General features: G+C 36.8%; 1 protein-coding gene across 7 annotated transcripts in view; it reads left to right on the top strand.

Annotated features, from left to right (window-relative positions):
* The first annotated feature begins 778 nt into the window (after nucleotides 1-778).
* LOC122019883 (WD repeat-containing protein 36-like) overlaps nucleotides 779-13064 on the top strand; it is a 32410-nt gene continuing 20124 nt past the window's right edge. For 6 of the 7 annotated variants that reach the window (XM_042577476.1, XM_042577474.1, XM_042577473.1 and 3 more), the window contains exons 1-6: nucleotides 780-1103; nucleotides 2045-2072; nucleotides 3070-3170; nucleotides 4096-4299; nucleotides 4398-4641; nucleotides 6420-6595. In XM_042577476.1, coding sequence (XP_042433410.1) covers nucleotides 978-1103; nucleotides 2045-2072; nucleotides 3070-3170; nucleotides 4096-4299; nucleotides 4398-4641; nucleotides 6420-6595 — 879 coding nt within the window. In that variant the 5' untranslated portion in view covers nucleotides 780-977. Of the gene's footprint in view, nucleotides 1104-2044; nucleotides 2073-3069; nucleotides 3171-4095; nucleotides 4300-4397; nucleotides 4642-6419; nucleotides 6596-13064 lie in introns of all 7 variants that reach the window. The other variant, XM_042577477.1, reaches the window with a different exon arrangement.

Below are 13064 nucleotides of genomic sequence, written 5' to 3'. Positions count from 1 at the left end.
ATTGGTTATTGAGCTTGATAATTTAAATTTATTTTATTTTATTATTTATTTAGTATATTAAAAAAAAATATCAATGAATATGGTTCGTGAACATTGTCCATGAACGTTGTTCATGAACGTTAATGAGCTGAACACATATGTATTCAAGCTTGTTTGTTTAGTTGAACGAGCTGTTCAATCTTGTTTGTTTAATTAATCTTATGTATATTAAACGAACATAAACAAGCTTTTATCAAACCGAACACCAAGTTTGTTCACGAACGCTTGGTTCATTTACAGCCCTATCTCTAAGGTATAGTTTTGATCGAGGCGATGACCGAAGGACACCGATAGTGAGCTAGAGATGACGAGTGGGATATAGGGATAAAAAATTAGAGACAGAGGATCCAATCTCATATTACAAATATAAAAAACAAATAACATTTTTGTCAAGAAAATACTTAATAAAAAATAAAAAATAAAAAAATGAAATAAGAAAAATAGTATAAAGATAAATAATAGAGGGCGGGAAAGAGAATATGTCAAAGATGCGAAAATCTATAATTAAAAAATAAATAGAAGATTATAAATATATAATAAAAAATTATTGAAAAGAATAAAATTGATAAAAAAATAAAAATCAATAAAACAAAATAAAATAAAATAAAACGTGGAGGAGAATAAGAGGGGGTATAAGGGTAAAAGGGAGAGTGTCAGAAGGGTGGAAAAAGCCCATCTCATATTTTACAAGGAATTTTCATATTTAGGGACTTTTAAATTTTAACATATTTTTATAAATTTTAATTTTTTAATTATCAAAACCCTTCTACCTAAACTCTCATCCCTGCCGCCGCCGACGCCGCCATCGCCTACGCGGCTCCACAGTAAGCTTTTGCCGGCGAACAGCAACTTTACTCGCTTCGATACTCAGCTTCCTTGCTTCCTTCCCTCGAACTGCTTTCACTGCGACCCATCAACCAAGGGGCGAGCGGATAGCAATGGGGATATTCGAGCCCTATCGAGCGATCGGATACATAACCACCAACGTACCCTTCTCGGTTCAGAGACTGGGGACGGAGACTTTCGTCACAGTCAGCGTTGGGAAGGCGTGGCGCACCTACAACGTATGTTTCTATTCATCTCTCTCACTCGATCTAACATTCTCCTGAGTTAATACCTGAAAAAAATTCATTCGGCATATTTTTATTCGCGAAAACTTAAAACCTTCCATAGGCAAATGACGTTCTTTTCTCTAATGCTACCGCATATTGTACAAACCAAATAATTTGCGTGCTTTGAACTCAAGAGGTACTGCTTCTAAACGACCATAGTTGGTAGAGTCTCATCGGAGAATCGTTGTGTATTATTTTTCCACAAAAAAAAAGTTGAGTGCTGATATTGACGGGAAAGATGCCTTGTAGTGGTGCTATGACTGTTTATTTTGATTGAGATCGAAATTGGAAGGTTAGTGTTTTTATTATTAACCACGTTGGAAAGTTAACTATGTAAGTGTCACAAAGAAACTATAAAAAGGTTACCCATGTCAGGGCCTGGGAGTAGACCTGTTGGATCTGGAATGCTATTGAATACTTTCTGAAGAAAAACCACTTGCTATTTAGTTTCTGTTCGAGTTTCTTATATTTTTTATTGACAAAATTTTCAAATTTAGCTCTATCTGCAGTTCTTTGTTTTTTTAATGAGAATTGCCATGCAATTTTAAGTCTATTTGCAGTCTGTATTGTTTTCAGATGCTTATCAACTAATTATTTTTCATTGCACATTGTAATCTAAAATAGTAATGTGCACAAGGTAACATTTTTTTTCTTCTGTCTTTTGGTGATTCAAATTAGATTATACATGATCCATGTGAACTTCGGATGCTTTTCGAGTCTATTGTTGTTCAATTTCCAAATGCTATTGTTACAATGTAATGTATAATCTGCAATGTGCCCATGATGAAATTTTTTATGGTTTATAGCTCAACTAAAGTTGTCTTCCTGACTATACTCTCAAATATTTATTAGTTTTCATTCTTTCACTCATTTTTTGTTGTTTTCTTTTCCAGTGCGCGAAATTGACCTTGTTTCTTGGAGGTAAGACTTCACTTGAATTGTCTTCCTAATCATCTCAGTTGAACCTTTTCGGTACATTATTCATGACATGGGGGATTCTTTCAATGCATAGCATACACATTTTTGTGCCTAGGGTTTAGTTTGAAAGTTTCTTAATATCATTTTCTCACCAATTGTTTGCACAGTCTATAGAGGTATGTGATCAAGCCATTGCATATTGCATATGTGACATGTGGATGCGTATGCTGTAAATATTAAATTATTTAGAGTTGTAATTGTTAAAAGGTACAAAACACTAAGTATGTTAAAATATTTGTTTACATCCATATTCTTCTATTATCGAAATCATTATCCTGTTTAATCCATAAAATGAAAATTTGGATCTGCCATATAATATTTCAAATGAATAAATTAGGATCTTTCATGCAATGAAGATCATGCCATTGGTATGACTAGCCATCATGATCAAAGTGTGGCCTATTGACTAGTAAAACATTTTCCTCAAAGGATCTTGCTTGTCTTGTTTTTAACCTATGAAAGTTAAGGGTTCATATTGTAGTTATCTTTTACGGAACCAAGAGAAAAATGCCGACTAAGGGAATATATTTACATTATAATAAAAAATACAGTGCAAGGAAATGAAAATGTAAAATAATAACAAGGGAATATATATACATTATAATAAGATATACTGTGCAATGGAACAAAAATGAAAATAGTAGTCACAAGTCTTGTGTTAACAATTTCCCGATGCCTCAATGCTTCACTGCCTATTAAGCTTCATCTGAGTGAATGATGTTTAACCAAAGCAAAGGGCGATCCGCTATATATATATATATATATATATATATATATTTACTGAATGATGAAATGAGTGAATGATGTTTAACTGAAAATAACCAATGGTAGTGCCTTCTATTATGCCTGTCAATTGTTACTCTTTGAGCATATGCATGGTAGAGAGAAATTTATTTCCTTTTTTTTCTGAATGACATTTATCCAAAAAATATTATTGTAGGTCCTCAATTACCGAAAAAGATCAGAGCTCTTGCATCTTGTAAGGATTTTACTATGGCTGCCTATGGAAATGATATTGGCGTCTTTAAACGTGCTCATCAGGTTGTAGAAGAATCATTGCCCTTGCTTATTGCACTGTTACACATAGATGAGTCTATTTTAAACTGTGTTTTACCATAGAAGGTGTATTATAATGGAACTTCGTATACACAGGAATTAACATTTATGATGGTTCAATAGTATGTGTGTAACACTGCTATTCTGTACATCCCTTCAAATTAGTGCTTGAATTGTTAAGAAAGTATGTTATGATCTTTTGCAGGAACTCAGTGTATAATAGTGAATAATCAATTATGCCTTTGTATATTTGTATACCATAACCTATTTGATTTTCAAATCTGTAGAGAATCTCATAAAGATTATAGTTACATCAACACATGCTCTTCTGTTACATACAGAGATTTCTTGATGCTTCTATTATTGTCATTTTCTAAGGAAGAGTTTCTTTGAAAAGTTTTTGGGTGGTGATGATTAAGCAATAATGACATATGCAGAAAACCAAAACCTACTTGCTTTTCATATTCGTAGAGAATTTCATAAAGATTTATAAGTACTTGTAAATATGCTCTTCTACCCCATTTGGGGCTAATACTTTTCATTTCACATCTCATGGAAAAGCCTCTCTCCCCGTTTAGTGCTATCCCTGTTAGGGATATTTTTCTCCTCCGTGTTGGCCCTGGGATGGGTTGGCGGGGGTGCTGGAGGCAAGTGCAGTTGGCTTTGCCAACCTGTTAGGGGTATTTTAGTGAAAGGTCTAGAGGAACTGGATGAGATCTAATTTGGTCAAATACATAGCGACAAATTCCTATGTTCCTTCATTATGATATTTCTGAACAATTTTCTGTATTTGTATTGCACAGAGAGATTGATTGATTCTTCAATCATGTGCAATTTTGAATTATATCTTGTAGATTTGATTACTATCTTTTTTTTCTGCATATTTAACTTTATATTGAGTTTACTTCAGGTAGCTACATGGAGCAGACACCAGGACAAAGTTAATCTGTTGCTTGTGTTTGGAGACCATGTCTTGAGTGTTGATATCAAAGGCAATTTGTTTATATGGTCCTTAAGGGGAGATGAACTGAACCTTGAGCCGGTTGGCCATATTCTGTTAGACGACAAATTCACCCCAAGTTGTATTATGCATCCAGATACTTATCTCAACAAGGTTCCTACTAACTATCCATTCTATGGTTTCCTAGTTCAAAGAGCTTTGTTTTCTAGAGTAATATGATTATGGGGAGTTTAAAAGCTGTTCTTCATCAGATCATTATTGGTAGTCAAGAAGGCCAGTTGCAGTTATGGAATGTCAACACAAAGAAAAAACTTTTTGACTTTAAAGGGTGGAATTCATCTGTATGTTGTTGTGTTGCCTCACCTGCATTGGATGTTGTTGCCATTGGCTGCTCTGATGGAACTATCCATGTCCACAATGTGCGCTATGATGAAGACATAGTGTCTTTTACTCATTCTATGCGTGGTGCTGTGACGGCCTTATCATTCAGAACAGGTATTTGGTTCTAGCTGAAGTATCCTTGTTGGATGACATGATGCCCATTGTTAGGGCAACTTTACTTTGTGCCTTGTTTGCGTTATTTTATCTTTACATGAGGGTTATGTTCTTTTGCAGTATGGAAAACATTTCCTTAGTTTTACTGAATAATCTTATTTTTTTATTATTTTTTAAATGCTCTTCACAACATCTAATATCTTTTGCTACCAATCTGAATTATGCCAACCATTCTTTCCTTGTCAATTAATCTTAATGTTGCAACTATGAATGCCAGTAGCATTGCCCATTCCCTTCTAAATTTAAACCAAAAATGCAAACTTTTATTGAGTAAAGAGGATTTCATGGCATTTGTGGTCTCTTTGGCATGCATGAATGACACTTTGTATAGTAGAGGATGAGGCATGATGTTTGAGCGGTCTTGTGCATGAGAACAAGAATTCTTGATAAGCAGGATTGATCCTGTTCAGAGAGTTTAATAAACTCTATAAAAATAAAAAAGAAAACTTATTAAAAAAGTTAAAGTCTAACCAACTAAAAGTCAATCTATCTCATTAAAAAAAAAAATTGAACGCAGTATGCTAGAAATTAAACTGAGAAGTAATTGAAGTATTTTATGTTGTACAATAGAAGTCTAATGGTCAAATAGAGTTAAATTTTAAAGCTACCAACATAGAAGAAAAATCTTGTTAAGTGGAGATACAAAGTCAACTATAGGCAATGTGAACTTGGCATCTAACCATGATTTTGAAGAATAAATGTTTTCATATTGATCCAGTGAATGCCAATAAGGGTAAAAAAAACCCATACCTTAATTGTGTTCCATTTGATGACATTGATTTTTCTATGTTAAAAACATTTGACGAGGAAGGTTCCTATTGCCCTCTCATTTAAATTTTTAATGAAATGAAATAAATAATAATCTGTACATTTCCATTAGTAGAAGGTATAAACTTATATATGTTGTTATGAATCAAAATGAACATCTATTATTTTGCTATCAAATGAAACATTATATTATTTTTATATTATACCAAAATTATTCTAAATAAAGTAGAATTATTTTTTTAACATATTCTATAGATTTTTATCAAATCCTTTGATTCGTAGTTGATACAATCCACGATTCAATAATTCACCAATTCAAGATATGGATCTTGGTTTGACAACGTTGTCTGCATTTACTATTTGTAACTAAACTAGTGTGTCTTCTCACTTAAGAAAAAACCTAAAGTCCGACTCAGTTAAAAATCATTCCTAATCTAACTTGATCACAATCTTAAAAATTAAACAGGCTTAACTCAAGTTTTATTATCCTTAAAATTAACACCCAAATACAATCAATCACTCTGATGATTTAATTAGTTTATCCCAAATGTTATGCTGTCTTTTAATAGATCACAAATATTTTCAATTTATGATATTTGTCTTTTTTGTAATATAACAATGAACCCTGGTGAGATGACAGAGTAGGCAATCATGATTTAAGGTTTCAAGAATGGTGGAAGGGTTCTAAAAGCCTTTGCCTTTGTAGGAAACAAGGGGAAAAATAATTGCATATGTTTGTTTGATAAGGAAATTTCCTTCCTTTGAGATCAGTGACAGCAAAAGATTATGGATCTTTATAGCTCGCCATAAATAATTGGGAAATCACATTTTCTTGTAGAAATCTTATTTGATATTATGACAAATTGTATACTTAGTAAGATAATACTTTCGGTAGTTCCTTAGCTTGACTGCATTGTCGTTGCAACTTATATACTTCTTTATTATGATAGATGGGCAACCTTTTCTTGCATCTGGTGGTTCATCTGGCGTTATAAGCATATGGAATCTGGAGAAGAGGAGACTTCAATCTGTCATTAGGGAAGCTCATGATGGAACTATTATTTCACTTCATTTTTTTGCCAATGAGCCTGTTCTAATGAGTTCATCAGCAGATAATTCAATTAAGGTAGCTATTTGTGTTCCTCAATCATACTTGATCCTTGTTAACTTAGATATTACAAACTTTTAATTTTCCAATCAAATTCTGGAATTTGGTGATACTAGAACCTTGGAGCTAGAAAGTTGTCCTATTGGTATATTAAGTTTCCTTGTTACACATGATATATGTGCCTCATGTTCTACCTATTAGGATATCTTGGAATATATTGTGCATAAATCTTTTGTATATTTTTATGTATATGTTTCCTTTTTATCTTTATCTCTTTACGATGTATGTAAATACAACTTGTATTATTATTCTTGATTAATGAAAAATATATTCTCTCAATACTTCTTACATGGTATCTAGGGTTGAGTATTCGGTCAAAATCGAACCGACCGAACCAAATAGACCGAAAACCGAACAAATCAAAATTTTTTTGAACCAACCGAACCGATCGAATTTCTCTACGAGAGCCAAACCGATACAATATCGGTTAATTCAGTTTCCAACCGAATTAATTGAAATTTTAAAACCTTATTCGGTTTTAACTAAAAAAAACCAAAAGTTTATTTATTTAATTATATTTTTAAACAAAAAATAATTAAATTAATATTCTTATTTAGTTTATTTGGTTTAACCGATTAATAAAATTTAAAATCCAAACCAAAAAACTGAATTAACCAAAAAATGAACAAAATTAAAAAAAAAACGAAAACTGAATTAACCAAACCGAATTTCTAAATTCGGTTGGTTTGGTTAATTCAGTTTTACCGAATTTTTGCTCACTCTTAATGGTATCAGAACTTTTGGCCTACGCCACAAACCCTAATTCTAGCCACGTCGTTGCCGTGCACCCTCTATCTTAAATTTTTTTTTTTCCGGCCACTCTATGGCTGCCTCTGCGACCACCCCGATCTCTTTCAATGTTGCTGCTTATGCACCCTTGAAGCTTCCTTCCTCCAACTATCTCTCATGGCGTCTACAGCTCATGACCCTTCTCATTGGTCATGATCTGCTTGGCTTTGTTGATGGTTCTCACCCCTGTCCAGACAAATTACATACTCAGACTCCTAATCTTGCATATTCTGTCGGGATCAGCCAGGATCAACTTATATTGAATGTTATTATTAGATCTCTTTCTCCATCCTTAATTTCGTTCATTACTGCTGCTCGCAAATCTTGTGATGTCTGGAACCCTCTTGTTCTCATTTATGGCATGCCCTCTCGTGGTCGCATTACATAACTCAAAATACAATTTCGCAATCCAGTCAAAGACTTTTAATCTATCCCTGAATTTATGCAGTTTATCAAATCCAAGTCTGATGAACTGGCGCTCATGAATGTCTCTCTTGACATTGAATACCTCACCATCAAAGTCCTTCATGGTCTTGATGATGACTATAAGGAACTCACCCATGCATTCAGGCCCGGGACACTGCAATCTCGTTTAGGGAACTCCATGAGAAGCTCCTTAATTATGAAGCCCATCTTGCCACTCGTAGGGATATGCAAATCACTCTTCTGGCCATGACCCACGCCGCCTTCCAATCCGTTGCCTTCTCACTCCGATCATCTTATCCACCTATCGTGGCTCATCCACCCGTTAGTGCTCATCCCACTGGTCCATGGCCCTCCTGGCCGCATCAGCAGCAACACTCTCCGGCGTAGGGCTAGTGTGTCTCACGCCCGTATCTTGGACATTGTCAGTTCTGCAGTCATCAAGGTCACTCTGCTCTGTGCTACCCTGATTTTTTGTATCAGCTCGCTCCTACTCCCACGCCTCCCACTGGCTCATCTCATGTTGCTTATGGGCCGCCACCTCCGTCGGTTGTTGCCTACACTATGGCATCGCTCTCTTCATCTGATTAGATCCTTGACTCTAGCGCCACCCATCATGTGACTTCTGACCTCTCCAATCTCTTTCTGCATGCTCCATATGTTGGTTTTGATGGTGTTGTTGTCAGTGATGGCACTGGACTTCCCATTATTCACACAAGTTATCTCTTACCACCCTCTACCTCGTCTTCTTTGAAGTTTCCCAATGCCCTTTGTGTTCCATCAATCAATAAGAACCTTTTGTCCATCTCCCAATTCTATAAAACTAATGATGTCATTGTTATTTTCTCTTCCTTTGCTTTCCAGGTGAAGAATCCTCACACAGGGGCAATTCTCCACCAAGGTCTACTTAAAGGCTATGTCTACTCTTGGTTTGCGTCCACTCCTTCTCCACCACTGGTACTTTCTTCTTCCGTCATTTCTCTCCCTATCTGGCATAGTCGTCTGGGTCACCCGTCTGCTCGAGTCTTATGTCAATTAGTCACGTTATCTTGCCTTGCTTCTTCAGTTCGTCATTTTCATTGTAATTCTTGTCAATGCAATAAAAGTCATAAATATCTTTTTATGACTCGTCACTCTTTTCACAATTTTCCCTTGATATCATATTTTCTGATGTTTGGACTTCTCTAGTTCTCTCATATGATGACTATAAATATTATGTTATATTTGTTGATCATCACAGTAAATATATTTGGCTATATCCCTTAAAACGCAAATCGGATGTCCTTTCTGTATTTCTATGCTTTAAGTCTCTTGACGAGAAACAGTTTAATTGTCCTATCCTCACCATATATATACTGACCATAGTGGTGGATTTCTTGCGCTAAAAGAATTTCTTAGTTTGCATGGAATTTCTTAGCTGACCACTCCTCTTCATACTCCTGAACATAATAATTTCTCTGAACGTCGTTAATCCTGTCTGTAAATTACAGAGATGACGCGCTAGAACGGTGGATTGGTTGTTGACTTAGATAAGACTATTTACGCCACACGGAGACTTCTTTTCGATCCTGCGCACTTTAAAATAAGCCAACAAAATGTCAGTGCCTAGAAATCAAGGTTCTGGCGAAGACCCTCCGACGCTAAAGTCAGTACAATCCCGGACGGGTGAATGAAGAACAGTAAAGAATGTGCGCGAGAGTGAGTTTCAGATGTTCAGAGAACGTACCTTGCCAACGAAGAAGACTCCTTTATATACCACCTCTCATAACCTCCGCAATTATGAGGTGACGAAGTGTACTAGAGGTTGTTAGGTAAAGAAAAGTGTACAACCTAGGCAATGTGCAATAATTGTCCGAGGAATTTTTTATTTACCCACACGTAGACCTCTTTTGTCATTTATAGCTCATGTTATTGCTAAGGTTGTTGAAGAAATATGCTGTCATAAGTGGTTTGCTATGGGAAACACGACTATCCTTGAAAAAGGTTTCAGAATAATATTTTCTGACATGTGGTTGTTATTATGACGGGTTGTTAGGATTCTCTCTTCATGTTGTCGACTGCGTATATCCCGACCATCCAATAAGGCTGGTCGTTTTTATGCTTGTCCATGTATTAAGCTGCTCAGTTATGTTTCGCAGTCTGTTCATGTTGTTGGCTGAGTGTAACCCGGCCGGCCTATAATAAGGTCAGTCGTCTTTATATCTGTCCTCGCATTAAGCTGCTTTGTTATGTATTGAATGCTATTAGAAATCCATTTGGAGCATAATATGATTCATTAGGTATATTGGAAATCCTTTCGAGAAGCCATATGATAAACCGTGTGTGCTGGAAATTTACTTTGGGAAACAATATGAAGCTGAGTACTTTAGGCTCAGTCGACCTTTTGTCCGGCCGTGCATATAAATCCGTTCAATTCTATGACCGAACGGATACACAAGCATATTGTCATGTGGAAACTCATAGAGACGATCAGTAATAAGGTCGACCAGGCATATGCAGGAAGACTCGTACAGAGTAAGGAGTTTCACTTTTCTCGCGACTAAATCTATGACTAGTCGACTGTAAAGTGGGTCAGTACCTCCGGTCTAGTCGTCCTTAAACTCGGTCGGTTATTGAATGATCGGACATACTATCTTTCCATTTCAGGAATAAAGCATTAAACCCCCTATGTTTAACCGGCTTAAGGGTCGTCAACCTTTTCCCGAACGGCTTGTAATCCGGTCGAGCTGGATCTAAGAGCCTTAGCGCTCATTGAGCAACCAAGCCAGGTGGAGAATTTCCTTGACTTTGACTTTGACTTTAACTTTAACTGCCTTGTTATCTTGATTTGACTGCCATATCATATCCTGGGTCCGCTCGTTACATTCCGTATCAGCCGTCACCACCATATTGTCAAAACTGATCTTGCGCTTCTTCATCGTGTGTCCATTCAGACCTAGTTCTGGCCCTTTGCCACTACCACCTATTTTATTAATCGACTACCCAAACGCAATCTTTCTTACAAATCTTCCTTTGTGTGTCTCTTTGCCTCCTTGTCAAATCTCTCCAAACTTTGCATTTTTGGTTGTCTTTGCTATCCCTGGCTTCATCCCTATGCTTCTCATAAACCTGCACACTGATCTTCACCCTGTGTGGCTGTGTTTTCCTTGGTTACTCTCTAACGTTCTTGGTTACTTTCTTAGACAGAGCTATGAGTCCTTTTCTAGAAAAATCTTTGTCTCTTGTTATGTTGTTTTTGTTGAGTCTGAGTTTCCTTTTGCTAGTGGTGGTTCTAGTGCTGGACCTTTCCTAGAGCACTGCCTAATATGTCTCTGGAGGATTCTCATGCTGTTGATTCTTCGCCTATTTGCTCCTTAACCCGTGTCCCGTACCTCTGGTTATTAACCAACCAGCCCTAGCCTCCACCTGTCGAACATCTCCTACCGAGCCTCTGCCTGTCATGCTAGCCCCAGCAGTAGTTCTACCCCCACTTGCTCCTCCAGTTTAGCCTGCTTCTGGCACCAACACCCATCCTATGATGACCCGTACCAAAAACAATGTCTTCCAGCCTAATCCTTGCTTTGGTCTCACCGCTATCATTGACACTACTCCGTCTGAACCTACAACACATACTATGGCTCTCAAGGATCCTCGTTGGCGCGCAACCATGTCTGAAGAATTCGATGCTCTTCTTTGTAATGTCACTTGATCTTGTCCTGTCTGATACCTCTTAGAATGTCGTTGGTTGCAAGTGGCTGTTTCGACTTAAGCGAAAGCCCGATGACTCTGTTGACTCGTCTAGTCGCTAAGGGATTTCACCAGCGTCCCGGTCTTAACTGCACTGCCACTTTCAATCTCGTGGCAAAGCCTACTACTGTCCTCCTTCTCTTGTCCCTTGTCGTTTTCAAAGGGCAGTCTCTTTGTCAAATGGATATGAATAATGCATTTCTTTAGGGTTGATGGCTGTGTGTATATGGCCCGGGTTTGTTGACTCTGATTTTCCATCTTATGTCCGTAAATTGAACAAAGTAATTTATGGTCTTAAGCAGGCACCACACACCTACACTTCATTTTTTAATCAGTGTTGGTTTCATGACCTCTCTTTCTGATACATCGTTATTTATTTTCCACTCTAGAGGTATCACTATGTATCTACTTGTCTATGTTGATGATCTAATTCTTATAGAAAATAATGCTAGTGCCCTTTAGGGATTCATCAATGCTCATTTCTCTATCAAAGATCTAGGAATCTTATCTTATTTTCTAGGTGTTAAAGTTGTTTCCTCTCCGAGGGCCTTTGTCTCTCTTAAAAAAAATATCTTCTTGATATTCTTACCAAAACCAATATGGCGGACTTGAAACTGTTCAAACGCCTGTTGCCACGTCCGCATCTCTGCACCTTTTCAATGGCTCGCCTCCTGTGGACGCTACTTTGTATCGAACGGTTGGTAGTCTTCTTTCTTTTACTCGACCGGATATTGCCTTTGCTGTTAACAAACTGTCTCAGTTTATGCATGCTCCCTCATCCCTCCACTGGGGCTGTTAAGTGTCTGCTGCACTATCTTAATGGTACACGTTCTTATAGTCTGATTCTCCGACGACACTCCTCTCCCTCTTTGCAAGCCTACTGTGATGCAGATTGGGCTGGTGACATTGATGATCACACGTGGAATGGTGCTTATATTGTGTTTCTAGGTCCCAACCCAAGTTTCTGGAGCTCCAAAAAGCAGGGTTTTGTTGCTTGCTCGTCTACTGAGGCTGAATATCGTGTCATTACCTTTATTGCTGCGGAACTTCAATGGGCTTGATCTCTTTTTGATGAATTGGGTGTGGACACTGTGACCTCTTCAACTTCTATATATTGTGATAACATTGGAGCTACTTATCTCTGCGCAAATCCTATGTTTCACTCACGCATTAAGCACATTGCTTTGTATTATCATATTGTTCGTGAACTAGTTTAGAGTAATAAAGTCCGTGTCTCTCATGTCTCGTCGTTTGACCAATTAGCTGATGCTTTGACGAAATCACTTCCTAGTGCTCTACTTCGTCTTCTCTGTGCCAAGATTGGTGTCTTTAGGAGCCCATCATCTTGAGGGGGCCTATTAGGATATCTTGGAATATATTATGCATAAATCTTTTGTATATTTTTATGTATATGTTTCCTTTTTATCTTTATCTCTTTACGATGTATATAAATACAGCTTGTATTATTATTCTTGCTTAATGAAAAATA

The sequence above is a fragment of the Zingiber officinale genome, chromosome 9A, assembly GCF_018446385.1.
Source record: "Zingiber officinale cultivar Zhangliang chromosome 9A, Zo_v1.1, whole genome shotgun sequence".
Taxonomy (NCBI): domain Eukaryota; kingdom Viridiplantae; phylum Streptophyta; class Magnoliopsida; order Zingiberales; family Zingiberaceae; genus Zingiber; species Zingiber officinale.
Note: the sequence above shows the minus strand (reverse complement) of the source record. Positions and strands in the feature narration are given on the sequence as shown.